Source organism: Boleophthalmus pectinirostris, unplaced genomic scaffold, assembly GCF_026225935.1.
Source record: "Boleophthalmus pectinirostris isolate CB_2022bp ecotype Guang Dong unplaced genomic scaffold, ASM2622593v1 HiC_scaffold_8, whole genome shotgun sequence".
Taxonomy (NCBI): Eukaryota; Metazoa; Chordata; class Actinopteri; order Gobiiformes; family Gobiidae; genus Boleophthalmus; species Boleophthalmus pectinirostris.
The window spans coordinates 29,937,432-29,965,371 of record NW_026571515.1 but is presented as its reverse complement, the minus strand read 5'-3'; the positions used below and the strand labels follow the sequence as shown (position 1 = coordinate 29,965,371).

The 27,940-nt window shown below is 38.1% G+C and overlaps 1 protein-coding gene across 1 annotated transcript in view; it reads left to right on the top strand.

Annotated features, from left to right (window-relative positions):
* The window catches only part of LOC110164462 (cadherin-4-like), a 394,436-nt gene that overhangs the window by 311,721 nt on the left and 54,775 nt on the right, over positions 1-27,940 (top strand). Inside the window, exons 6-8 of the mRNA XM_055166406.1 lie at positions 8,910-9,065; positions 17,268-17,412; positions 21,633-21,805. Coding sequence (XP_055022381.1) covers positions 8,910-9,065; positions 17,268-17,412; positions 21,633-21,805 — 474 coding nt within the window. The remainder of the gene's footprint in view (positions 1-8,909; positions 9,066-17,267; positions 17,413-21,632; positions 21,806-27,940) is intronic.

The window sequence follows — 27,940 nt, the reverse complement described above, 5'->3', positions numbered from 1 at the left end:
TACTAAGTGTTGCTGTTGTGCATGTATTGCAGCTCATGTTTTTTAAGCAATATTGTACATTTAGAGTACTTTTTAGTGGATAATCCTGCTTTATGCTTTGGTTTATCATTTATCATCTACTTTACTTCAAAATATGTTATGGTGACAGGCAGTGGTGTAGAAGGGTCTAAACCAAGTTTAAACCAGGACTACACCAGGTCAACACCATGTCTAAACCAGGTCAAAATCAGAACTAAACCGGGACTAATCTTGGACTTGAGAGAGAGAGAGAACCCTGAGCCCGTGGAGCAGGGTGTCCACAAAGAGCGATCAGGCAACGGCTCTGCTTACCTCCTTGAGGTGCGCAACACTGCACCTGTTCTTTTGCCTGTGGTCACTCGATGGTCCAAGCAGGAGCACCTCCGAGCCCATTCCGACATTCAGTACTGGTTTAATCCTGGTTTAGACCTTGTTTAGACCTGGTTCAGTCCTGATTCAGTCCTGGTTTAGTCCTGGTTCAGTCCTGGTTTAGTCCTGGTTCAGTCCTGGACCCTCATGTGACAGGTGTCTATAGGACAGTACTGCAGATATCATGAGCCTATGCAGGTTGTTTTCACCATTGCCAATAGCTCCGGTTTGACATTTAAGTTGTAGGTATTTTATATTTGTTATTTTTTTATATCTCATGTCAGGAGAAGTGGGTGGACTGCGTACCCCCGCGTAACACACCAACTACACCCTTGGTGACAGGTCAAGTCAAGTGTTTTCAGTATAAAACATGCATTCTGACTGTGAGTAGATCACCTCAGGCAAAGTTAAAAACATCTCCATGGAGAAAAGGAGTTGGTTTAACCATCCACCAGAAAAGTTACATCATTCCCCTTTAAGTGATAATGCATTGCAGCCTCAACTTAAAGGTGCATTGTGTAACTTTTCTGGTGGAGGTACGGTGTTAAAACTTTCTTTATTCATGGAGACCAAACCAGACCAAGTTACAGTGGAGAGACAACCCCGCTCACAGTCAGAATGCCTGTTTTTCTTGGTATTTTTGAGCTTTAAACCCACCTGTAATTGACCAAATGTAAGGTAGAGCTGTTTAATGTCATATTGTGGAGAATTCCAGGCAGAGCAGTGACATATCCATAAAAACAAGCAGGTGACAGATCCCCAACCAAAAAGTTATATAGGGCACCTTTAAATGTGTTTTAATCATTTATTACTAATTAATTCATTTATTAATCTACTACTTTGTCTAACAGCTCAGGTCTGTACTTTTATGTGTTTCTTGTTTATGTTACTGGCCAATTACCACCCATAGGAGGATGAATTCAAATATAATTTTTATCCCTGATCATTAGTCCACATAAACAACATTCAGGGCACCAGAGCATAATAATGATAATCCAGCTACTCATGCACAAACATCTCTGAGAAACAAATAAGAATAGTGTGAATCTGGCATCAGTCCTTCACCATTTTAGGAGGGAGAGCTAATTGGCTGGAATGAGTTCGCTAACATGCAAGACTGAATCTATCCTCCCCTTAAGCACGGAGAGACTTTCGAAAACCGGGTTGGGGAAATGGTGAGGGCGGGGAAAACCCAAATGGAATTATGGGAGAGAGCTATCACTTGCTAACTGGTGAGGATTTATACGCCACTGCCAAGACCTGGCGGATGGGAGTCATTCATTTTCACATTTTCATGTCTTGCCTTTGTCCCTACGGTCACCATATGGAGGAGGATGCACAGCAAGAGGTTGGGTGGGTGGAGTGGGTGAGGCAATGGGAGAGTGACAGAGGCAGTGCAGATTTGTATTGTAATTATTATTCTGAGACAGACAATGACACTTAAAGGTACATTGTGTAACTTTTCTGGTGGAACGTCTCTCATCTGATTTTTTTTTTCATGGAGATTTTAATGCTTTGGCTGAAATATTCCATAGTAACATTAAACTATTTTGCATTTATTCAATTACAGGTGTTTTTATTGCTTAGTGTCATTTTTTTGTCCAGTAGGGACAGATATGTTTAATGCAATACTGTGGAGATGACGAGGTAGCGGACCATCCACCAGAAAAGTTATTTTCTCATGTATTTAGACTTACTCTTAGATAAACTGTATTTTTCCACAAAGAAAATTATTTTGACACAGAAGCTCTAACATCACACAAAATATAAATAGTACTAATAAATTCTAAATAAGTAGCAAAAATTAAAAGAGACTGGTGTCAAATATGACAATAATTATATAAATGTACAAGAAAAATAATATAGTAAGACAAACATATATCTCAGCTATATACAAGATTTCATAAAGAGAAAACTGTGCAAAGATGAAATAGTGATTTGTGTGTATTTGTGTACCGTATTTTTCGGACTATAAGTTTCTCCAGAGTTAAGTTGCACCAGCCAAAAATTGCATAACCGACATTTCATCTTGAAAGGTAATTTATAGTAATAACAATAGAACAGAGAACAACAGACTGTTAATGTAACATATGACCAGTTCTTCAGATAACTATAGCATAAACAACAGAACATAACAAGTTTACCAAACTCTCCATCTCACTACAAATCACTAAATCCATTGAATTCTTCATCCTTGGTGTCACTTCTGAGCAACTCCGCAACCTCCAGAGGTAAACGAAGCATTGCTTCCTCTTCTGTGTAGCTGTCGTCAGACACAGCAACAGTTCCCGTTAGAATTATAAAGACTCTTTCTGCAGGAGACATGCACAGTAGAGCGCCAAGTGACAATAGTACAGAAGTACAAAAAAAAATTGCAACTTAGATCAAATACGGTATTTGAGCAAAACATGTCTTGCCCCATAAAGATCTATTGTATAAGCTGCTCTTGAGGTCAAAATATGTCTGTTGCATGCTGTCTGGATCGACGAAGAAACCATTTTATTGTCCGCTAATCAGGAAAAGTGTGTTAGCATGTTGACTGCACTGATTAGAGTTGTGAAAAGTCTTTATAGAGATTAAATGTAATGTTGAGAATGCATAAGGTAAATGAGGAAAAACTTGAGTTCTATTTTTCACTTTTTTTTTTAATCATAAAAATCAGGTCTGGCACCTTTAGTGCTTTCATCTGCCAGCGTTGAAATGTGAAAAGTGTTGTTCATTTTCTTTCAAGTTAATTTCATTCATTGTTGCCATAGCAAACATTTGGACAGTGATTTGGCGTGTTTTTATTCTGTCTTGCCCAAGGACAGAAAATAGCCTCAAGGTTTGAATGAGCTATTCAGGGTGGTTTATCTGGACTAGATTTTGAGTTGAAGATGTTTCACTGTTGATGATTTCTATTGCTACGCTAAGACACAACTAATGGCTAGCCTTTGGTAAATGTTTATATTTGTGCCAAGTCGTGCCAATTTCTGGTTTGTTTAGCTGGCATCCATCTTTCACTGCTTTGTTGACTGTTACTTTTAGTTTAAATGAAAGGGGATTTTGGATATCTCATTTAATCTGTGAGGATTCCGCAATGTAAACAAATGAAAAAAGATACTCAAGCTAGAAATGATTTAGTGTATAAACAAATGTAACAAAACTAAGATTCAAACTCATACAAAAGTTTAAAGGTCCAGTATTATGTGAAATTGACCCTTGTGACCCTAAAGTTATGTTAATATGTTCGTACCTCTTCAAAAACATACCTGGAGTTGTGTTTTGTTTCATTCAGACAGTAATCTATTATTATTAGTCTGTCTGCTCTGTGCCCTCTTGTGATGTCAAAAGTGGTAGCAAAGTAATTATTATCCATTTATTTTTCATGGTTTCTTATGCCGTCTCCATCTTGGCTAGAGCTCACACTAACTGCACCGGGGCTCGAGGAAGGGTGAACAGCAACCAGAGGTGTGTTAGCATGTGACGATGTGAGGCGCTTCATTAGATTCGAGATCCTTGAGGCAGATGTGGATAGAATTTTTTTCCCAGGGCACAGTGTACATTTAACATACACATACTGTACTTGCCTTTTATTTCAGTGAGGGAGAAATAGTGTCTGTATTTCCAGTTTGAAAACGCTACCTTTGAATGTCTCTGGTTTGTTTATCTGAAGTGTGTGGGAAAGAACAACAAAGCAGTGTGAGCAGAGACTCCGACCCACCCAACTTTTATCCAATCATCTTGGCCCTGCTCTCTCCTGAGCTCTCCCCGCTCCTGCTGATGATGTGTGTATGTCCGCTACATGAAGCCTGACACCGACGCACCTGATTCAACCCAACTGTAACATGCCACTGTACTTTCCCGGTAACGATAACAGTGTTGTAATGATGGAGTGTAATTAATTGGATTGGAATCGGAATACACTAGACTAGGTTCGCAAAAACCCCGGAAGTGTGAGTCCGGGAACCAGCCAATCAGCAAAGAGCCATACATACTGTGTTGGCACGATTCCCGAGCTCGAGGATTTAAAGCTGGAACAAAGAGAATGTTTGGTGAATTTTATCAAGGGGAAAGATGTTATTGCCCTTCTTCCTATGGGATTTGGGAAAAGCTTAATATACCAGTTAGCCCCGTTAGACTTACTTCTCAACTAAAGAGCAGTGATTGGCTACATGAAAAAAAGTACCCGCCTACAGTCGAGCAAACTAATTCTAATGCTGTGAGGTCAGACGGTTTCTACAAAGTGAAACCGGTTGATGAATCAGGCTACTTGAAGTGAGCATTCGGATTACAAAATATATAGATACATGTTTTTGTTTTTTTTTTCAATTAATTTTAAAAGAAATCATCCTTGGCTGGACTAAAATTTTTATTGAGCCATCTAACCCGAAATCCCAAAAGGCTAACAGTACTACACTGAGGGCTCACATTGCATATAAATACTTATCTTGTAGTATTCAACTGTTTTCTTTTAGAGTCTTGTGAGCGAGGCCTGAAGCTTGTTAATTATAAGAGCTGTCAGCGGTAATTCAAGCAGATATGTACAGAGCATTCTGACACTCATCTCCCTCTCTCTTTCCTCTCCCCAAAGGAAAAACATACACGGACTCACGCACAAATAAATAGCATTAGCGGCATGTTGTGACAGCTCATCTCGCAATCTCGTCCATTTTGTTTGTGTTTGTGTGATGCCCAAAACACGTCTTGAGTGATACTGAAAATCCACAATAAAGGGAGTCCTGATGTCTAGTGTGGAGGTGGCAGCTCAGATTGATGGTGATAGAATGGACAGGATTACAGACTATATTAGTATCATTTAAAGATTCCATAATGCACAAAGTTGAATTTTGTGAAATTTAAGCATGTTATGATGAGGAAACAACATTATAACATAGATCAGAAAATAGCATAATATGGGCCCTTTAATACTATATGGATATTTTGTTATATATCCTTTAATTATTTTTCTATTAATTATGGACTCATCACAAAAATTGTCAAAGTTTCAATCCATAGAGCTGCAAGAAGGATGCATGTAACTTGGATGGGCTTGCTTTGCCTGGAATGTTCCACAATACAGCATTAAATATATCTGTTATTTCTTTCTGTTAATTGGTTTTCCTCTCCACAGATGTGATCTGTAATTTAGCCTCATTACGGGTTGTGCAAGAATGTCAAAATATCAATATATCTTATTGTTTAATGTGCTGATACAGTATCAATATCGTGGACTGCTGTTTTGATATATCGTCAAAAGTATTTTTAGGTATCTTTTACTAAATTAAATTGTAAGAGCTGCAGTTGTGTTGACATAGTCACTGTTTTGAGTAAAATAGGAGTTTTTCATATTAACTCTGCACAGACTCAGTGGTTTAACAAAGACTTTTAGTATGACTGCCATGATTTAACCTTTGTTTTTCACTGAACCATATCGAATCGATGTGAAATATATCATATTGAAAGCTCACTGTATCGAAAAGTGTATGCTATCGTGGCCTATGTATTGAGAGACGGTGTTTCCCGCAGCGCTTTATAGTTAAGGCAGCCGTCTTGACTATGGTCTAAAACTACAGTTGTCACACGGAACCCTCCCCGCACTTTGCTCACTTCTTCTCCTTTCACACGCACCCTCCACTCCTCAGCACCGCCTCACCTAACCAATTTTCTGTGGGAAACACTGACATATGTATCATATCGTTGCCCATGTATCGAGGTATGTCTTGTATCGGCAAATTATTAACCATACCCGGCCCTACACATGATGTCACCTTCCTGTCTTTATGGCGATAGATACGTTTATGCCATACTGTGAAACAAACTGGTGGAGAAGTATCTATCTGAAAAATTACACATTGTACCTTTAAGGAGTAATTACAGAGTGAATGAACATTAAAGAAAGTCCAGTTTTAGATAATCATTTAACCAATCGCAGCTATCTGGTAGTCACGTATGCAATGTGCCGATAACAGGGCTAAATGGTATATTAAGCTTTTCCCAAATCCCGTAGGAAGAAGGGCAATAACGTCTTTCCCGTTGATAAAATTCACCAAACATTCTCTTTTTTCCGGCTTTAAATCCTCAATCTCTGGAATCATTGACAACACTGAATGTATGGCTCTTCACTGATTGGCTTGTGCCCGAACTCACACTTCCGGGGTTTTTGCGACCCGTCTAGTGTATTTTGATTCCTGACCTAGTCGCTGGAGAGAAATGAAATTGAGCGGAGGCACTAGGTGGCGCCAGCCTGGCTAAAACTTATGTACATCTACACATAAAACTGTGTAACTTTTCTGGTGTCTGGGTCTCTCAAGTGCTTTTTTTCATGGAAACCAGATCAAATTACAGGTCAGATCTGTGCAGAGGCGACCCCGCTCTTAGTCAGCATGCAGAGCTGTTTAATGTCATACTGTGGAACATTTCAGGCAGAGCAGTGACATATCCGTAGAAACAAGCAGGCCAAAAGGTTACACAGTGCACCTTCAACCCCAAAACAAAATAAGTTACCCTTTCGAACCAGCACCACATCGCAGGTTTACATGCTAACTCAAAATGTCAAAGCTTCTTAACATTATTATTTTTCGTCCCACTTCTTGAATTGCTGGCCCACACTATTCTTACAGTTTGTTACTAGTTTCCACCAACTCCTTCTACCTGTTTCGTAATCCATGCATTTGCCATTCACTGAGGTTTGTGAAAATGAACTCCGGATGTCTTCTATTGTACCCGAGCAGTTTCCCATGTCACCACCAGATAATGACAATAAGTGCAGTGGACGTTGACAGTGATTTTTTGCCTCTTCCGGTGGTAGGACAAATCAGGATGACACATGTCTAATACACTCTGTCCTTGCCTTGTCCTTGTTATTTGCTCCAGCTATTTTCTCAGCAGGCTCGAATTCCCTGTGTGTCAAAAGTGCGACTAAATTGGTCCGACGAATGGTGAAAGATGGAGACAACCTTTTTTTGGAGACTCTCGGGTTCACTCAAACTCTCCAGCAGGAATAGTGATTTATTCTAAAAATGAAAAAAAAAATCAAAATTTGTCCATTTGTGTACTGGGACAGAATGTTCCGCATACTACAATAAGTGTATGATTGAGTCATTTTTACAGTATACGGGCTTGTCGTGACGTTAATGGACGGAGATGGAATGTTGAAAGCTTGCTGCTATTTTTGAATTTGAAAATTGTACCACCCCAAAATGAGTTCCAATTACGCAGCATTTCAGCCTAAATCACGGACCGAGCATGCACTTAAATCAGCTTTTAGTTATCTAGCTCAAAACCAAAATGCAAGACGCAGCATCCTCTTTGGTTGTTTACAAGTTCACGCTGCAATTACATTAATATCATGTTTGCAACTCTGGGTATGTTCTTGACCTTGTTTGTAGCCCCACTCAAATTTCAAGCACAATTATTCACATGTATTTCCATGTAATTGTCATCATTTTGCATTAACTGCATTAGGTCATTGCAATTCGTGCATCTCGGGCCTGTCAATGTGTACATGGTAGTTTTATCGAAAGGGCGCGCGCAGACTGAAACTCAAATAGAATGCATATACGGCTCCCCGCTGAAGCACTAATGGAATATTTGAGTATGCTGTAGCCTGAAATGCCAAAGCGTGATGGACAGAAGTGTGGGCGTGCGGCGGCGGTGACCCGTGTTCAAGCAGCAAATAATGTGAAGAGTCTAATGTGCTGCTGGTGGTATAGGAGACAATAGGACAGACAATAGGTCTTATTCAGAGGAGATATTGCCAGCTATGCAAGTCAATACTCACTTTTTCATCGTACATGTTGTGTATTTGATGTCTTTTTAGTGGAAGTGGTAACAATTGTGTGGATGTTTTAAATTGATTGGATTTGTGCTTAGTGTGTGCATTCATTTAGATATAATTGGGGTAATTGTCAAGTACACTTCAAGTAATAGTAATGTAGTTGTAGTAATAATGCTGATAGTTTATTACTAAATAAATATGTTGATTTAAGTATAAGACATTAGTATTAGTAGTTTGTAACAGAGTTGTAGTAGTGCATATTGGAGATAGACGGATAATCCTTTGGCCAATATTTGAACTTTTTAGCGACTATTGGACTTAAATTTCAAGCACAGACCCATATTTTGTGTACACACAAAGCCTTATTTTAACACTTTAATACGAAGAGATAATTGCACAAAATGGGATACACAGATCTTGTAAGGGTTTATGATTTAAAAAGGGCTGCGGATGAGTTTGTAGTAAATTTAAATGACATTACTGGAGGAAAATAAAATCATCCTTTTATGTCGGGCTCAAAAATATCGGCAGAACTTATTGGCCATTGGTTGCTCTGGATTCTGAATAGTCGTATCAGCCATGAAAAAAAACAAACATATTAGTCAATCTCTAGTGCATATAGAAATTAACAATGTCGCAAGCTAATGTTATATAAAAAAATGAAAAACTTACTAGGATATGGCTACCTTTACTGACACGCATATTTAACGTGTGGCTGTGATTTGACGTTAAAGTAACCCAGTGTGCTTTGATGTGTCCACAGATCCGCTCCGACCAGGACCAGGACATCTCTATCCGCTACAGCATCACAGGAGTGGGAGCTGACCAGCCGCCCAACGAAGTGTTCAGCATCGACCCTGTGCTCGGAAAAATGTTTGTGACTAAACCTCTGGACCGAGAACACCGCTCCTCCTACCATGTAAGAGTGACAGCCTAAACACAGATCTCTCATTTCAGACCATCAAGACTGATCAATCTTGTTTTTGTTGAGAGGTTTATTAATTAACATTATTTATTTGAAAGAAATGTTTATTGAAGTCTAATTCAATTTTAGGTTGGATGTTTGGAGTGACAATTCAAAAGTAGGATTTTTAAAATTTACTCTTGTGACCTTTTAGCCATGTTAGAATGTTGTTGCCTGGAGTTGTGTTTTGTTTCATTCACACATGTTTGAGTAATCTTGTCTACATCTCCAATGCTTAAAATACTCTGTCTCACCTTGTGATGTCATGAAGCGGTAGTTAACAGCTAACTTTTAACGACAGCTCCCGTGACCTTTGGTTCAGTAAAGATTGGCAATTCGAGGTCTAAAATTTTCCAAATGATTCTAGTGATGGTGTATGGAGTTTAAAAACACAGTGAAGCACTTCCTGTATTACCATATGACATCACACGGTGGAACAGAGTGTTTCTGTTTGACAAAAGAATTGAGTCTAAATATGCAGGGCTTGGGTGGTAAACATGTGTAAATGAAACAAAACACAAAGCCTGCTATATTTGTGGTGAGGACAACATTTAAAAAAAAAACAAAAAACATTATGACATAGAAAATAGTGTAATATGGCTCCTTTAATTAGTATCCTCGATAAAATGTTGTGACCCTGTGAGTTTGGAACACAGTTTGACAAAAAACAGCATCTGGATTAAAACCATTATGAAATTTAAATAAAAAACAAACAGCAAACAAGCAGATGATTTAGTTTTGCAATCAAAAGAGACTTTTGATTGGGTCTCAAAGGGAAGACAGACTGTTAAAGATGCACTATGTAACTTTTCATTTCTCCAACAGAGAGGCTACATAGTGCACCTTTAATATTCCCCACTCCCAGTTTTATTAGCTGGCCAAGTCCTTTTTCTAAATCCAGTCTGAGCGTGAGTGAAAATGTTTTTTTTTTCATGACGTTGATGTAGTACACTTCCACAGTGGGTTTATCAGCCTCTCTCTCAGCCCCATGTTTCTGCTGCTGTTTGTATTTCTATGGTAAGCTGCTCTGAGTTAGAGTCCCACTGAACACAAGTCCAGCTCTTTAGTGCCGCCTGAGCAGATTTATGTCCAAGAGTTTCTTCGATCAATGAAGTGATTTGTTTTTAAAAAAAAAAAAAGGCCCGCTTAGACTCCACTTTTTGTTCAGCTCAAAAAGACTGTGTGCAGGCAGCATAGTGCAAGCAAAGTTTTACCAACATGAAAAAGTCAAGATCAATTTAAAGGATTCTCTTAATCCATAACTGTAACTTTTAAAGTACAAAGCACATGTATAGCATTAGGACAAGAAGAACTTCTCAGAATCATTTTGAAATACATTTTAAGATGAACTTGACTTTCTCCAGTGAAATACAATAGTGAAAGGAAAGCAGACAAAGAACAGAAGTAAGAATGTGAACAGTTAAAGTTTCAAAATAAAACCTCATTGTACCATACTGTAACTATACAATACATCATAGACTTTCCCACAAGGTTAAACTGAGACTATGGAGACACCAAGGCTCATGTTTGTACCATTTTATTCAATGGAATATATGGAGACTGTGGCTCTGCTGATAAAAAACAAACAAACAAAAAAACTAAATACAAATAACATATACTTACTTCTATATGTTTAAAGGTCATATATCACACAAAATTGAATCTTGTGTGCTTTGAGACACATTAAAATGTTGTTACATCATCAAAAACATACCCAGAGTTGTGTTTTTTTCATTCACATGTGTTTGAGTAATTCTTTATTATTAGTCTGTCTACATCTCCTAAGCTCGAAATGCTCTGTTCCACCTTGTGATGTCATGAAGCTGGAGTTAACGGCTAACTTTTACCTTTTGTTCAGTAGAGATCAGTAGACAATTGCAGTTCTGAAATCATCCAAATTATTCTGGTGAAGGTGTATGGAGTTTGAAAACACAAGGTGGAACAGACTGTTTTCCATTTGAGAGAACTTCTAAACCCTAAATATTCAGGATTTATGTGTTAAACATGTGCGAATGAACCAAAACACAACTCCAGGTATGTTTTTGAGGAGGAAACAACATTATAACATAGATTAGAAAATAGCATAATATGGGCCCTTTAAGACAATACTACAGGCATAAACTATAACTAATTTTATGTTATTAGGTTATTTTTTTCTGACCAAGATTTTATTTTATTTTTATACCTGAGAGTTGTGACTGCTCACTAGGGGTCTTCTCACAGTGGTCATGTGATGTTGCTGTGTTGTGTCCGCTTAGCTGATATATACAGATTTTAGCGCTGTCTTCCTACCGGTGGAGGCAGGACAGCGCCATCTGCAGTCCGACTTCCTCAGGACAGTATCCCAGATGTGTGAGAGTAAAAAAAGCCCCCCTGTCCCAGTTTATAGTCCCAAACAATCAGAGGAAAACAAACACCGTCGCTGGATTGAAGAGGCAATCGAAATATGGAAATGTCCTCACAGGACTATATACCTGTTACTGAACTGTTAGGTATGAAAAACAAACTCTTGGTCAGAAAAAAGAACCTAATAATATAAAATATCGGAAGACCAAATTAACCTTGTTGGACCATAACTAATTTTACCACTTTTTTTTTTGACTACGGGGGCAAAAACTAGACTATGTAGGGCTACCATAGTCTCCTCCATAATAGGGAAATACTGCACCATAGAGACAAACAAGTTTTACATTTTTACAAGAACAATGCAAAGAAGCAGAGAGCACAGGGACAGATTTTGGGTTTGCGTTAATTACATAGCTCACTTTGTCTGACTGTTACTGTAAATAGTGGCAGTCTCTATAAGCTTCAAAAACATGCATTTTACTTAACAATACTTCAAAGCAGAGTAAATAAATAACTATCCCAGCCTAAAACCGCGAAGAAGAAGTAAGCTGTTCTCTTTGTTTACTACATATTTTATACAAGGACAAAACAAAGTTATGGCCGACTCCTCTTCATCTCCAAAAGACGTCAGAAATGCACAAACTCAGAAGGCGCCCCTACTGCTGATGCATTCTTATGAGGGAAGAACCTTGAAGCGCTAGTGTTTTTCCAGTTTATCTCCATCCAGATTCTAGCCCTGCTGTACTCCAGACCCCCTCCCTCTCTCTCCCCTGTATGCGCTTGGAGATAATAACTTTAATGTGCAGCCTGAATTACATTTTGTCTTCTTTAAACATGGCGGTAATCTCTGACTCCCGCTGTTATTGAATTAGGCTTGGATGTGGGGTGCGGGGGAGGAAGGAGGAGAGTGGAGGGATAGGGAATAGATAAGGGTCCGTGCTAGGGCCAGAGATGTGATGGGCGATGGCAGCGCACGGATATTGGGTGCGGGGATGGATCAGACAATGCAGTGGAAAAAAAGTAAAGTCGAATTAACCTCAGGGAGACCTGGAAACGCAATCGGGATTGAGGTGCGGAGTGGGAAGCAGATGGGAGAGAGAGGGATGAGGAAGAGGAGGAGGAGAGCATCTTCAGAGGGGCCGATAGAAGAGGCTACTTATTCTATTTCCTGCAGCGCTCGGGGCTATTTGAGTTATCAGGCTCACGTGGCTCAAGCGGTGATCAGGTAGTTTGGGTTCCCATCAGGCTTTACGCACGTGGAAGTCATCCGCAGTTCTTTTAAAAGTGAAGTTGAAACTTGAGGTAAAACAGGTGCATATAAGTAAAAGAAGTCATGACGTGGTATTACGGAAGGGCATCTGATGTAAACATGAAATGAACATAACAAAGAAAATTTAAAATGCTGCAATCGTTCTTGTAGTTGAGCAAATTTTGTTTCGCTCCAGTTTTGTAGAAACTATCAAATTCTAGCATTTATAATCTGAAAACCAGTAAGTGCGCAGTTTGCATGTTAGTTTAGAATTGAGCTTGTGATGGCAAAACTCTGCTCTTGTTTCTGAACGTTGTGAAAAGCACTTCTAAGATTCACAATCATCACAGTGAATAATTAGGATGCTGGGAATGTGTTGCAAAGTGAGGAATCATTTTGGAGAGCTGAAAACTGTGTAAAATTCAACAATTTTGTTTTTCAAGTTTTTAAGACAATTAAAATCAGGTACATCACATTTCATTAAGGGAAACTGGGAAAATAAAAAATAAATCTGGCATGTACTTTCTAATAAGCAAGCAACAATGTGTCAGTGGGGAGGCTCACGATTAGGGATGTAACAATATCTCTCAGTACGATATTTTCATGATATACATCTCACAGTACGATATTTATTGCAGTATTTTGTGGAGGTTAAACTAAAAACTGTTAATATGCTACTTTTTCCTCTTAAAATGTTTTGACAAGACTTAATCCAAAGAACTAAGACTTAAAAGTACTTCGAACTGTTATTTCTTCTTGTAGTCTGTACTGAAATTTTTAGCTATTGCTGCACCATAACTCTTAATTTAAGCAAAGAGACTTGTTATTCGATATATTATTGTGAGAACTCTGACGATATTATATCACGATATTTTGGTTATTGTTACATCCCTAATTGAAATGTTAATAATAATGCATTTTTTGTCTAGTTTGGATTTAGTTTAGATGAGATCATTTCCCTGCTTTTAAAGAAGGCCTGTTGTGCTTGTGCCTGCTATATAACTCTAATCTATGACACCCGTGGATAATAATATTATAGTTTGCAAATTTCAAATCGCAATATTTATCTAAAACAATGTAATAAAAGCAACAGGGCTGCTGACTTCTGCGTTAGAAAAATGAGATGCCCAGTGGGAGCAGACTCGACAGTAAACATCATCTACAGTCGGCATCTCCTATGTGTGGATCACGCTAGCGAGCAGTAGATTTGTTTTTATTGTTTTTATTTGTACCAAAATTACTACACAATGCTGCTGAATCGTACGCATATCACTGATTAAGAAAATACAATTGGAAAAGGAAGTACCGGTGGGGTTGATTGGCAAAATGGCATCTTGAATATAAGCGGTCAAAGATGAAAAACATGCACGAATCACTCCAAATACACGTTCAGGAGGGGAAACAACTACAACACGCTTAAAAGCTCTAAAAAAGTTGATTTTGCATAATAGGCCTGCTTTAAAGAAACCAAAACTGATCCAAAATCTGAAAGATAATACTCTGTTGGCTGTTTACGTTGACTGGATCGCTGACATTTCCCCAGTATAAATATTTACACTGTTTTGAAATGGCACGTAGATACAATCTGGCTCCGTTTTCATATCATATAAACTAAACATCCCTTGTGCCTCCACCTGACTGTAATCTCCCTGAATAAGTCATGTTCCGGGGACCAAAACATTCCCAGGTGAAGGCGTACTAAATCAAAACACAACTATGGAAAACGCACTGGCTCGTACTGAAATGCCACCTCAGGGCCGACCTTCACACCCACAGTGAAAAATAAACCAGGGACATTCTTTAAAACTCAGCACTTCTCTGATAATCCGCTCATTTCCTCTTGTTCTCCCCATTCTTTATTTTTCCAGTGGACTTCATAAAACCCGAGTTGGTCTGGACATATCGTATTGATTTCAGTTATAAGTCTATGTCCAAACTTTGGGAGAGAGACTAGTTGGCGATTCCATTGATCTGAGCACAGCTGAGGAGAATTTGAAATGGGAGCAGACTGTTTTGGTGGAAGTTTTTGGAAGTGTTTTTAAGTAGAAAGAGCAGCTGTGTGTGTGTGTGTGTTCTACCTGTACTGTTCAGGGTGGAATTTTGACCTTTCTTTTTAGAGTAGAGCTGCATGAAAGTATTTGAGTGTGGTAACAGTGTTCACCCACATATTCAAAGGCTGCCAACCAGAAAATACCATTGTGCTGTGGTTGGGCAAGACACTTCACCCACCTTGCCTGAATGAATAGTAATTTCCTTTGTGGATCAATAAAATAAATCTGAAAAATACATAAAAATAAAGTAGGAGATATTAAATGAATTGCATAAAATGTGAATTAAATAGTTAAACTTTGTAGATGAAGGAAGCTAATAATATGATTTTTTTTTTTTTTTTTGTCAAAGCTGAGAGTGTTTACCCTCATAGTCAAAGGCTGCCAACCGGTAAACACTGTTGTTGTGTGCTTGGGCTAGACAATTCATCCATCTTGCTTGAATTAAAGAACACATATTGTGTTTGTGTCTGCTATATAGTTAATATATGACACTACTGGATCAGTATGTTGTAATCTGCACATTTAAATCTCAATATTCATCTAAAACAACTAAAAGAAGTATGTCCGTTTATCGCATTATTGCAAAACTGAGGTGCCGCATGGGAGCAGACGTCACTGCAAAGGTCATCATAACAAATGTTGTCTGCATCTCCGAAGGATAGCAGCACATTACGCTAGTGAGCTGTGGATTTTTTTGTTTGTACCAACATGACTATGTGATGCTGTTGAATCCTACACCAATTAAGAAAATAAAATTGGAAAACAAATGCAGAGTATAAAAAACAAGGTACAGAGCAATGGGCATAAAAACAAGGGTTCTGTGACTCCTGACACAGAACAAACAACACAATTTTGCACTTAAACAATATTAATTTGAACTGCCCCCTTCTGTATTCAGTCATTTTGGCCTCTGTCACCTGATGTCATTAAGGTTAAAGTATTAACCCCAACACTGAATTCCATCAATATGAAATCAGATTATAGTTACATGTTTTTGTCATGTTTTCCCTGGTTTGTAGCAAGAATTAACACCAAAGTACTCGTGTTTCAAAAAAGCCATAATGACTGTAATGAAAGAGTGCACAGTTACAAATTGTGTAACATCTATGAAAATCTAATTATCTGCTCCATTACAGCAGCAATAATGTGCAAAACCAGTCTGCTTCAACTCATGAACCCGTGCCAGTGAAACCAAAGTTTGGAGAACAAATAGGACAACTTTTCATGAAGAATATTCCAATGGATTCTATAAAATTAAGAAACTAATAAGATTATTATAATTATATCTGGCTCACACCAGATTAACATGTGTAGCACTCTGGATTAAATTCAACACATTATCAATCTGGGATGATTCTCTCTAAACATGTTCGGAAACTGCAGAACCTCATGGCGACTATTTGAATCAAATTGGTCGAAGTGTCACAACAGCAGAACAAACAAATTTTACTTTCGTTTATCAAGTTGAGAGAAAAGCACATACATCTTCCCTGTCCACAAGTGCTCAAAGTGCTTTACCTTCTACACGTTTTTCACAAAGACAATAGTCCTGATGACACTAAAATAGGCTGAAGTACATTTGTTTTGTTTCACTTGAGCACTTCACCTTTGACTTCTACTCAGACCTCAAAGCTGCAACGTGATTGGTGCACCAATCACCTGTCGGGATTCTCATGAGCTTGTGAACTCACAAATATCTTAAGAATTTATGTTGCTGTGAAAGGTTGATGAGATCCTGCTAGCGTACTATTTTTGTCAGTTAAGACAATGGTAAATGTTATTGATGAAAAACATGCAGATAACCTCCCCTTATACATTATAAATGTTCATGCTATTTTTACATCTTCTACACAATACAGAGAATGAGAGGGATTAATATAGTTTATAGAATAATATAAATGCATTATTTCCTTACTTTTCAACCATGGTAAAAAAAAAATTAAAAAAAAAAAAAGGCCTTGAACAAAGTAATGTTCATTGGTTTTGTATGAAATTCTTTCTTTCTCAAATACAGTTGAGAGGGGGGCACGCTCAAATGCTTTTTATCAACATTGTTAACTAAAAGTATAGAAGTACCATTTAGTCTGTGGTGTTTGGGCTCATTTCTTTCTGCAAAGTGCAATTATGTAAACTGCACAAGAAAAGTCATAAAGAAACGTAATTATCTCCTCCATACATCAGTAATAATGTTTAAAATTATGGATGAACTCACAAACTCATCTCATAGAAAGAAAGTTATGGGGAAGAATTAGATGTTTATTGTTTCAGTTTGAGGGCAGGGTTAAGTACAATATCAGGACATTTGGCATTAAGTTTGTCAGTAAATATGGATTTCATTGTTAAACCAGAAGAAAATTATATACTGCTCTAACTCCAGGAAAGCTTCTACACATTAAATTGGTAACAACTACAGCTCTATAATTTCCTTCTCTGCCAATGCGTCTTTGTTTTAAACTTTGTTAAAATCTTTGTTTGAATGAATTTATTTAATTGATGCTTTGCTTCTCTTAGCTGCGAGCCCATGCTGTGGACATGAATGGGAACCAGGTGGAGAACCCCATTGACCTGTACATCTTTGTCATCGACATGAACGACAACAGACCAGAGTTTAAGAACCAGGTGTACAATGGCTCTGTGGATGAAGGCTCCAAACCAGGTAACACTTAACTCACAAATTCAAGATGAGCTTCAAGCTTTAAGTAGGAGATAACCTTATCATTCTCATTTATGCACTGTATCTCCTAACCTCATCCTATACTGTGTTTTACTTGTACCGTCATTTGTATTTGTGTACCTAATTCCCTCAAGCCTTTTGCTATTTTTGCCACTTTCAATATTTTGATTTCTATTATCATTCATTTTTGCTCCTTTTTATTATATTGTAATGTGTGCACTACTGTGTCCAAGTAATTTCCCCTGCGTATCAGCCAAGTTTGTTTAAGTCTAAAAAATCTCACGTTAAGACTGTATGGGATATTATTGTCAGGAGAAATTCAGTTTATTGCATCAGATACTTTTTTTTTTTTTTCCTGAACTCATAAATGTTGATGCAGTAGATTTGACACTCGTGGTGAAGAGGAGTAAATGAAGAGGCTGAGGCGGCTCACAGATCTACTGCTGTGGTATCGCAGAGTGTTGCAGTGTAGCAGTAATGGTAGAATTAATTACAGGATATAGCACATTTGGTAACCTTGTGTGACCATATCAGGCTATCACTGACTGATTGGATATAGGAAAGGGAAAAACATTTTCAGTCATCTGCTTCTTCTGAAAGTTCCAGTTTCATTGTAATCGACTTAATCCAGCTGGTGCTCACTCAGAGCATTGCTCAAGGCGACCAGTAGGGGGTGTGGGTGGTGAAGTGTTGTTGCCTCAGCATAGACCTGTATACAAGGGAAGTTTACCATATGACAATTTTACCCAAATTGCACGTCGTGGAAATTAGATCACGATTCAGTTTCAGTTATTATGTTGCTTATAAGTGGGATCCAGAATAGCTCTTCTCCAATACTTTACAAAGATGTGAGCCTGGTCACTGTTGTATTTCCCTGAGCTCAGAGGGGCTGCTTATGAGGAAAAAAGAAAGAAAAAAGAATAGGTCTGAAAAGCATCAAGGATTTCTGTAGAATCATTACATGGCCATGTGAGCCTGACTTACGCACAGCGGAGGGCGTGGGGTCCACACTGACATCCCTCTGCATAAGAAATGGCACAGAAATTCTGGATTTACTAGGTAAACACTGCCCAACCCTAGGAGCTTGTGGCTCGGTCAGTGGTCTTTCAGGTGTTTTGGGGGTTGCTAAAACTATAACTAACCCAGAGCATCTGTGAGTATTTCCTGTAGCTTTTATTTAGCCAGCAGATGGTGAAAATGTCTCCTCCAGTGGCTTTTTATTTAGCCGGCGGCAGTAGTGGCCATAAAGCAGAGAGTCTCTGCACGGTGCCGAGGAGATTGGGGATTAAATGTAGCACGCTGTAGCACTACAGGTCATTTTGAGCCTAACCTCAGCGTGGAACAATAACACAGGGAGGACTAGCATGTGCTGGTTTGTGAGCCTGATCCTTTATTACACCTGAGGAGATCACTAAAGGTACCTGGGTGCCTTCTGTCTCTGCTGTATTCTCTCCCTGTGTCTCTGTAGCCTCCACCTCTCAGCAATGGCCCCACACAGTTTCACACAAGTCTCTGTGGTATGCATGACATTCAGCCCAACAATAATCATTAAAAAAAAGGACTTTGAGAATTTAGAGCTCCAGTGGTTTCAATGGAAGGCCAATTACAGACTTGAATTAGTTTGCAAATTAAAGCGTCATTATGGGCGCCTAATCCTGTCAGGCGCAGCTTAGGACGCCCGTACAAAGGACCCACATTAAAGCTCTTAAGAGCGTGAAGCTTAATGAAATTACCCCCGTGATGTGTAACACATTATGGTTAGCCATCATCCGTCCCTCATAACGACACATGTGGCTTTATTTTATTTACCTGGGACACTGAAATGACTCTTCTAACATTTAACTACTATCTGGCATTCTTCTGTTCATTCATTTAATTTAATTGTTGCTGTTTTTTAACAGAGAAAGTGTACATTAAATGGCATCTCTGTATATGTTCCAGAATTTGTCAGAAATTGTATTTTTCATCTGCAGTCCCCCGACAGACGGTAAACACGGTCACCCTAAAAAGAGTTATACAAAACAGCGCAATTATACAAAGCAAACAAACAGACATTAAAGACCATAAACACAAGGGCACATAGAGAAACATAATACAATGTAAACAAACACAGTGTACACAGGGCATTAGAGAAATAAAACGTACTCTAGAACACAGGACCGCAGAGACAAGAGAAGCACGCTCAGGTAAAGGGGACAGCACAGTGATCTCAGGGGTGATGTGTTATGTCTGTTCATTTAAAGTAACATAGTGTAACTTTCTGGAGGTGGCACGTCACCTGCTTGATTCCATGGAAATGGAAAGTGAAAACCACAGTTTTCTCCACAGAGATAAATACGTTTTATGACACTGGAATATTATAGCTCAGGCAACAACATCTACATGAAGAGAAGCAGGCAGATTCAGGTCTGTGGAAATGCAAGCTCACTCACAGTATGAACATGCATAAACCATTTTTTTTTTTTTGTGCCTAAAAAGTTACACATTAACAATTTTACAAGACTAACAATATATTATTATTATTATTATTATTATTATTATGATTATTATTATTATTATTATTATTAGTAGTAGTAGTAGTAGTAGTAGTAGTAGTAGTAGTAGTAGTAGTAGTAGCTTATTATGAATAGCCATGAATAGCCTGAGCAAGTAAGAGAGGCATGAAGAATGCATCAATCTTGAGGTAACATAGATTTTATTACCCGGTTCTGGTTAACAGCAGATTACTAGATTACTAATTGTTACTTCAACTTGAGTAATATTTATCTGAATATGACTATACTCTTCAGTACAACGTCTGCATTCTCACACTTGTCCTTTAAAGAATGAGAGTGAGTTGGAATCCGACCAAATCTGTAGAGTCCTCTTCCTCACGAGATGCTGTCGTTCTTCACTCGTATACTCTGAGAGGTCCTTTAGACTGCTCCCTGTGGCCCAGTCATCGACAAATACTGCTTTGAAATGTAATGAAGTTTGAAATGGGAGCTGCGCTAACAATTATCCTCGGACAGGCCCTGTCACTGCCATGATATCACTATCTGTGGCAATTAGAGGCGGCTGGAGCGGAGGTAGAGCGAAGCGTCTGGGGAGAGGCAGGCTCTGGGTGACAGCCAATCATTGGACATTGGAGTTTTATGAGCGCAGGGAAGCAGACAGCAAACAAGGCGTGCATTCAAGAAGCAGGCTTTAGAGCGTCAGCCAACTGTCCGTCATAGATCCTACCTGTGAGTGTTCCTTTCACCGGTCGATCTGAATATGCACTTACATGTCAGCAGTGATGGGGGAGTGATACTTGTGTTGATAATGATTTTATTCTTGCCGTGTTTTTGTTTATTTTTATCATACTTGGGGGTTTAGGAAGGTGTCACTTTCACACATCTATTTCAGTGTCATAGTTAGCTGTTTGCGACAGTTACAGAAGTAGCATAGAACGTGGGATCAAAATGTTGTGGTGTTGAGTAGTAGTTGTTGTATTATTACTCATAATATTCAATGTAGCAAATGTAGTGTAGTTTGTACTTGTTAATTATTAACTGTGACATAGGATCAATATTGTACCAGAACTTGTTGCAGATATAATTGGAGTATTATAATTGATACTTCACAATGACATTATGCTGGGGGTGTTCTACATGTATGTGTATGGTGGAATCTTCAGTAGCTACCACAGTGCATAATGCACACATTAGCAAACATCAAAAACATTTTAGGAAACTCAATTAAAAACAGCACATTTTCATGAGCCTGTGATCAATACAAGCATTCATTTTCAACAAAAAGGTCAGAGTAACTAACTGAAAAATGGTTGATGAATGCTGGCTCGCTTATGACTGTAATGCTATTTGAGAGAGACTTGTTTAGCAGTGAAAATCATCTCATCTGTTGTAGTTCCAACTAAATCAGTTCTCTTTGTGGAAATTGTGTTAAACTAAATCTTAAGATTAAAGTCTAACAAAGGTTCAGACAGAGCATGCCTACAGTTAGCATCACACCCCCAGGAAATGTTGACGACATGAGCTCCAAAGTATCAATATGTGGACATGGTAAATGTAGATACCGAGCAGTCATGATATCAATATTTACTTGCATGTGCACATTTTGAAGTAGGCTACCTGTGCTTGAGCCAGCGCGTTGATATTGGTAATGAAGATGAATAGGCCCTGGCGGCACTGATCAGCTGTCCCCTCCCTCTCTCTCCTCAGGGACATATGTGATGCACCTGTCAGCCTTCGATGCCGATGACAACACCACGGCCAATGGGATGGTGCGCTACCGGATCCTGTCCCAAACCCCCCACAGCCCCATCCCAAACATGTTCACCATCAACAGTGAGACTGGGGACATTGTCACCGTGGCAACCGGCCTGGACAGAGAGGTGGGTGCAGCCAAATAATTGCGACACAACAAAAAAGTACTGAGGCTTCGGATGTTTTCTGCAATGAGTTCAAAACATTAGGGGGCATTATGTGTGTGCCATTTTTAGTAAGCAAACCAAGAATGTAATATTACAAATCTTGTGATGTAATTATACAAATTATATTTTTAAATCTATTATGTCTGCAGTATCGCTATAACCTATGACACCCATGGATGGTTATGCTATAATCTGAACATTTTAAATAGCAATATTCATCTAAATCAACTTAATAAAAGAAGAAGAGTCCACTGATTTCCATGTAAACATCTGCTGTAAACATCATCACAACAAAGAGTCTACATCTCTATATACAGCTGCATCACGCTAGCGAGTAGCGGATTTTTTTGTACCAAATTGACTACGTGAAACTGCTGAATTAGAAAAATTAAATTGGAGAAGGAAGTAAATAGAGAGCAGTGGGCAAATGCAGGTGGTGGTGAAAACAGCGATTGATCAGCGTCTTGAAAATAAACGATTAAAGATTGCTCAAATGTGCACAAATCACTCCAAATACTACTTTGGTTGAGTAAATGGTGAGGAGAAACAACTATAACATTGTTAAAAGCTCTGAAAAGTTAATTTTGCATAATAGATCTGCTTTAAAACACATCAACCAAAACACAGCGTTCACTGTTCCAGCGCTGCTGTTACCCACACACATCCATTCCCAGTCTCTGCGCTTTCTGATATTAAGATAAGCTCCCCCCTAGACAGTTAGGATACTGTTAATTTATTCACCGCTGCAACAACTCCACATCAACAATTTTAAAACAAACTATAGTGACGCCTTTGTCTTTGCACCTTGTTGCATGTATTTCTTTTCCGCTCCATTAGCATAATATAGATTTTTGCACTTGATAAACCAATGACTCCTCTAATCAGCTAAAATGAGAGAACCCTTACTCATCATTTTAATTATATTTCCATAATTTCATTTTAATGTCTATAATGCAGATCTTTCACCCTGAAAATGATTCTAATCACAGCTCAATTAGCAGCCCATTAACATTCGCATAAAGTATACTAAATCTTGCAACTGTGGAAGTGCAATAACATTAAATATATGACTTGTAGTGATGTAATACTTTTAAAGATTTAGTTGTGCAGTTTGGATGAAGGACAGCAGGCCTAGCCACTGTCCACTCTTATCTCAGTTTATGGAGCACCGTTGGCTAACACATTTTTTACCAAGATGACACTCCGAGATGCAACTTCTTACAAATGTTTTGCGACCATTTGTCATAGCGGGCACCCTTACATTTTTTCTTTTCCTTACAGTAAATTGCGTTCCCTCTGCGGTCACCTTGTTTATGCTGTTCTGAAAGTTGTGACAAGATCCAAATGTGTTTATATTGCCACATGGGCGACGTGGCGGTGACAAGTCTGCAAAGAAATGTCCAGGACAGATCCCCCTCCCAAACTGTCAAAATGGTGACAGACCTATTAACAACACATCACGCTGCGCTGGGCATCTCCTGTAGACATTTCAGTTTTATTTTGTGTCTCTAAGTGTTTTCAAGGTAAACATAGAGTGGGATGTGAGGTACAACGCCCGTGACACCCAAGGGACATACAAAAGCATATGTAATCGCACTCAGATGGTGGAACATAATGACGAATAACAGAAAATGGAGGAAAAGGAAGACAACAGGACGATGGGAGGATGCAGATGTTAGAAAAAAGGAGAGGTTGGTGGGGATGTGAAGATGGAGTGACAGCTGAGAATGAGTGACAAATGATGAGAGATGAGGTACCAGACTAGAAGAAAATAAAAAGGGAAGTAGTTTTGGAGAATGCAGTGTCAAATGTTCTAAAACCTTCAGTTGCAGATAAACTTGTGAAAGGGAAATGATGATTACTTTATAAATATTGTACAGTGATAAAAATTCCATACTTTTGTCAAGTACACATACAATTAAAATGCTTTTGGTCATGTCTCAAAAGCTGAATGGGGTAGACACTTCACCCACATTGCCTAGTATGTGGTGGTCGATCTGCCTCGAGGCAACTGTGGCTACAATTACAGCTTTCCACCACCAAATGTAGAGAATTCATAATACACTGTAAAGTACTATATCATTAATGTATTAATTAACTAAATATTGAATAATTAAGTCATTAATTTGTATTCATGTTTGAGTGTTAGTTTAAATAATAAAATAGATATAAACAGTCGTAACTGCACTGCATTTATAGTATTTGTAATGACTCAATTTCAAAGTACATGAAGTAAATATTTCCAACATATACTAATACAATTCTAATACAGTGAGTTTCATTCTGTACCATAGTTCTGTAGCATAAAAATGAAAAAGTTAAAAGTATACTTTGTCATACGGATATATTTCAGGGTTTGTTTAGGTCTACATATTTCAGCATTTGTTACTCTTTGCTTATAGCTTATATCTTATATCTTGGGTTAAATTTAAAAAATATGACTTGAGTAAAGTTTTCTTTTAAGCTGGACTTGTACACTGTCACCTCTATTACATTTTCTCTTCCAAAAATCTATATAGACTTTATGTAGTCCTCCTCCTCACCTGCTCTGCCTATATTTATCAGTGTACCTTCAGAGACAGCTCTCCTTCGTCACAGTTTTGGCCTGGTGACATTGGCACAGTTATTCTGAAGCTTCCACTGCAAGTCCACAGTGTCAGGCTCAAGGGCACAGAAGCAGGCATCACAACATCAAGCATCATAGAGAAACTGTAGAACTTCAAATTTAGGATTATGGCTGTCTTGAGAAAAAAAACCTTTATCCTACATAACACCTTTCACCCACACTAAAGCTGCTTATTCAAATTTGAGCTTAACTTTAGCCTTACATGTTTTGAAAAATGTCAGTAAGAATTAATTTTGTGTTTTAACTAGTCCATTTATTGCCACACTATTATGAATGTAGGTGTGCCCATATTGGGTTATGTGGTTATTCTTTTATTGGAAGAAAGGATTGGGAATGAAAAACTTTAAAAAATTAAAAAATTAAAAAAACAGAAATACCAAAAAATGTCACTGAACTTAATCTCCTAACAAAGTGAACAGTAGTGACTAGTGAACACAGCCTTTTGTAAACTGTTTTTGGATAAATAGATAATAGATGAATTTGATGATCCACATAAAAATGGAGGCCATTGGAAACCAAATGTCAACTCTGTTTTTGTGGGGTGGACATTATATTAATAATAATAATCTAAAATTATAGCATACAATTCTCTCTTAAATTTTTAAAGAGCCTTTTTCTTCTCTCAAACAGAAAACATTCCACTCTACATTCCACACTTGACCTAGTTGGGTCATTTCAGCCTTGGATTTGTCAGTCTCTATCCAACTAAAGGCAAAATGTAGCTGTTAACTTGAAAACTACCACTACATGACATCATAAAGTGGAACAGAGCATTTTGATCTTTGGACAGATTTATAATGCAGGAATACTCAAACGTGTGAATGAAACAAAACACAACTCAGGGTATGATTTTGATGACGTTACAACATTATAACATGGCTTAAATCTCACAAGAGTTTTGTGTAGTATAGGACCATAGTATGTTATTTTCTCATGCAATACAATTAATAAATAGTAGTATCAGAATTAATGCATGTAGAAATCGAACATATAGCAGATCTGAACCATTTTTCTCTATTTTACTAGTGGGTACATTGGTGACAGCATCCTTCTATTGCCTAATATTCTACTGCCTAATGAGAAAATGTACAATTTTTTTGATTAATACAGAACTTTGGAACTGTAATAATCATAATTAAATTTACAGAGCTGTCCAGACTCCATCCCTTTATTAAAAATCAAGCTGTCTAATTTGGATTTCGTTTTTAGGTAACCTTGGGCATCCCCAGATTATTTTATAAAATTTTGAATCCAATAGCACATGTAAAATAACTCAAAGAATTACTTGAAGATTTTTAAGAACCATGAACCATGTTTTACCTTTTTTTTTCCTGCCAGAACTGACTCATCCTTTTATTCTTGCTTTTACATTTCTTATCTTACCAAACATTTCTAAAGCTCATCTCTCACACAACAAACTTTGCTGTAGAAAAGTAAGAAAAACATACAGAAATGCACTTCCCTTGCCCTTAAAGTACCAGCCCCATTGAAAAGTTTGGGAAACAGATGTTAATGGTGCACACATACAGTTATATTCTCTTTGCACATCTGAGGGTGCTCCGTAACACTGAATCAAAGCAGGCGTACAGTGTAGCTCTGCTTTACAGGTGCACACTACAAAGCTAAGCACACTTCTTCTGGTCCACTGTTAGTCAGCACTTGGGCTCTTTGAAACTCAAAACTTTGTGTGTGCGCTCTCTGCTTCTGGACTATAGGGCTTTGGAAGTGTGAGGAGGTACACACAGTTATTTCTGGTTGTCCGGCATTTCCCATGAGGCTTTGCTGCATCCCGGGCTGTCTCCTCTGCACTCTCTTCTGTTCTGTACTTTTGAAATGCATTCTTCCTCCTCTTTCAACTCCCACTCTTCCTCTGTAGCCAGGTCTCCACTGGGGCTGCTGGACTTTCAAGAGCTTGTTGACACAATACTAGTACTACTTTTATATCTACTATAAAGAACTCTAATGCTCAGGTACAGTCTGTCTATTTCTAGTTTTACTCAATTTATGTAATCAATACAGCACATTCCACAGTACTTTTTAAGTTAGAAGCTGTTTAAATTTTTATAGTTCTTTCCCAAAACACTTTTTATATCAATGCAATAACTCATGTCGTGAGTGAAAGTTATTGGATTTTATCATTCAGAGAATGTTTTCTGACCTTTGTTACTAAATTGTTACAGAAAGAAAATCCTTTGGAATTTAGTTAAAGTTTGTGGTGAGATCAAAGTTTCAATCAAACGTTACGTCCCAGTGGTCTGGTTTTCTGTGGACCAGCCCATGGCTGCTCGTGTCTGTTATCGATAAAAGGGCCCATGTTGTGTTTCTTTTTATTATTTTATTTGTATGCTATTTTCTGATCTACGTTATAATGTTTTTCCCTCATTACAATGTCACACATGTTGATCACACAAATCCTGCATATATAGTTCTCTTAAACAGAATACACCTTGTGATGTCAGGTGGTAATACAGGGAATTCTCCACTGTGTTTTTAAACTGTATATCTTCACTAGAATCATTTGGATAATTTTATCCCTGGAACTGACAATCTGTCCTGAACAAAAAATAAAAGGTAGCTGTTAACTTGAAAACTATCACTACATGACATCACAAGGTCCTTCATCACTAAAGGGGGCAGTCCTGATGACGCACAGGCTCTCACCTTCTCACAGACCAGCAGGTTGGATATTTTCACCTCCAGTTCTCACTATGTTATGGGGTGTAAATACAAATCTTTATAATGTACTGGATTTATACAGCTCCTTTCAATACACCCAAAGCTCTTTCCTGTGCATTATTCATTCACTGCATACTTGATGGTGGTATGCTACTATTGTAGTCAAGCTGCTCCAGGGGACACTGACTGTATCCAATAGTTTCATATTATCAATGATCAGCTCGGGGCTTTTTAATTGACATGGTTTAATAGTCAATCTAAGCAGTAATTTTAAGAATGACGTTTGTTAAGGAGTTAAGAGTTCAGAATATTTTTGTCTTTTTGTGTTGAGTGGCACTAAACTGGAAAGATTTAAAGCTGCACTGCGTAACATTTCTAGTGGAGGGTGCTTATCTCTATAGAAATATTATTGCTTTGTCTGGGAATTCATGTATAGAATGTGTTGCAATAGAAACACCCATAATGAATAAAATAAAATACTAGATGGATATATTTAATGTCATACCATGGAACATTCCGGGCGAAGCAATAACATCTCCATGGAGACAAGTAGGTAGCGGGCCATCCACCTTTAATTTGATAGTCAAGCTATTAGTTATTTAAAAACCTGAAATCTGAAATTCATGATATGTGAACTTGCGGAAACAAAAATTTATTTTTTCTACATTCTCTCAGTTCTGAGTTTACTTAAACACCTCACAACATACATAACTTTTTCCACTGTTGCCTCCTATATTGTGAAAAGTAGCGTTTTTCTTTAAGACAGGATGATACTTCAAAAGCTCCAGACTTTG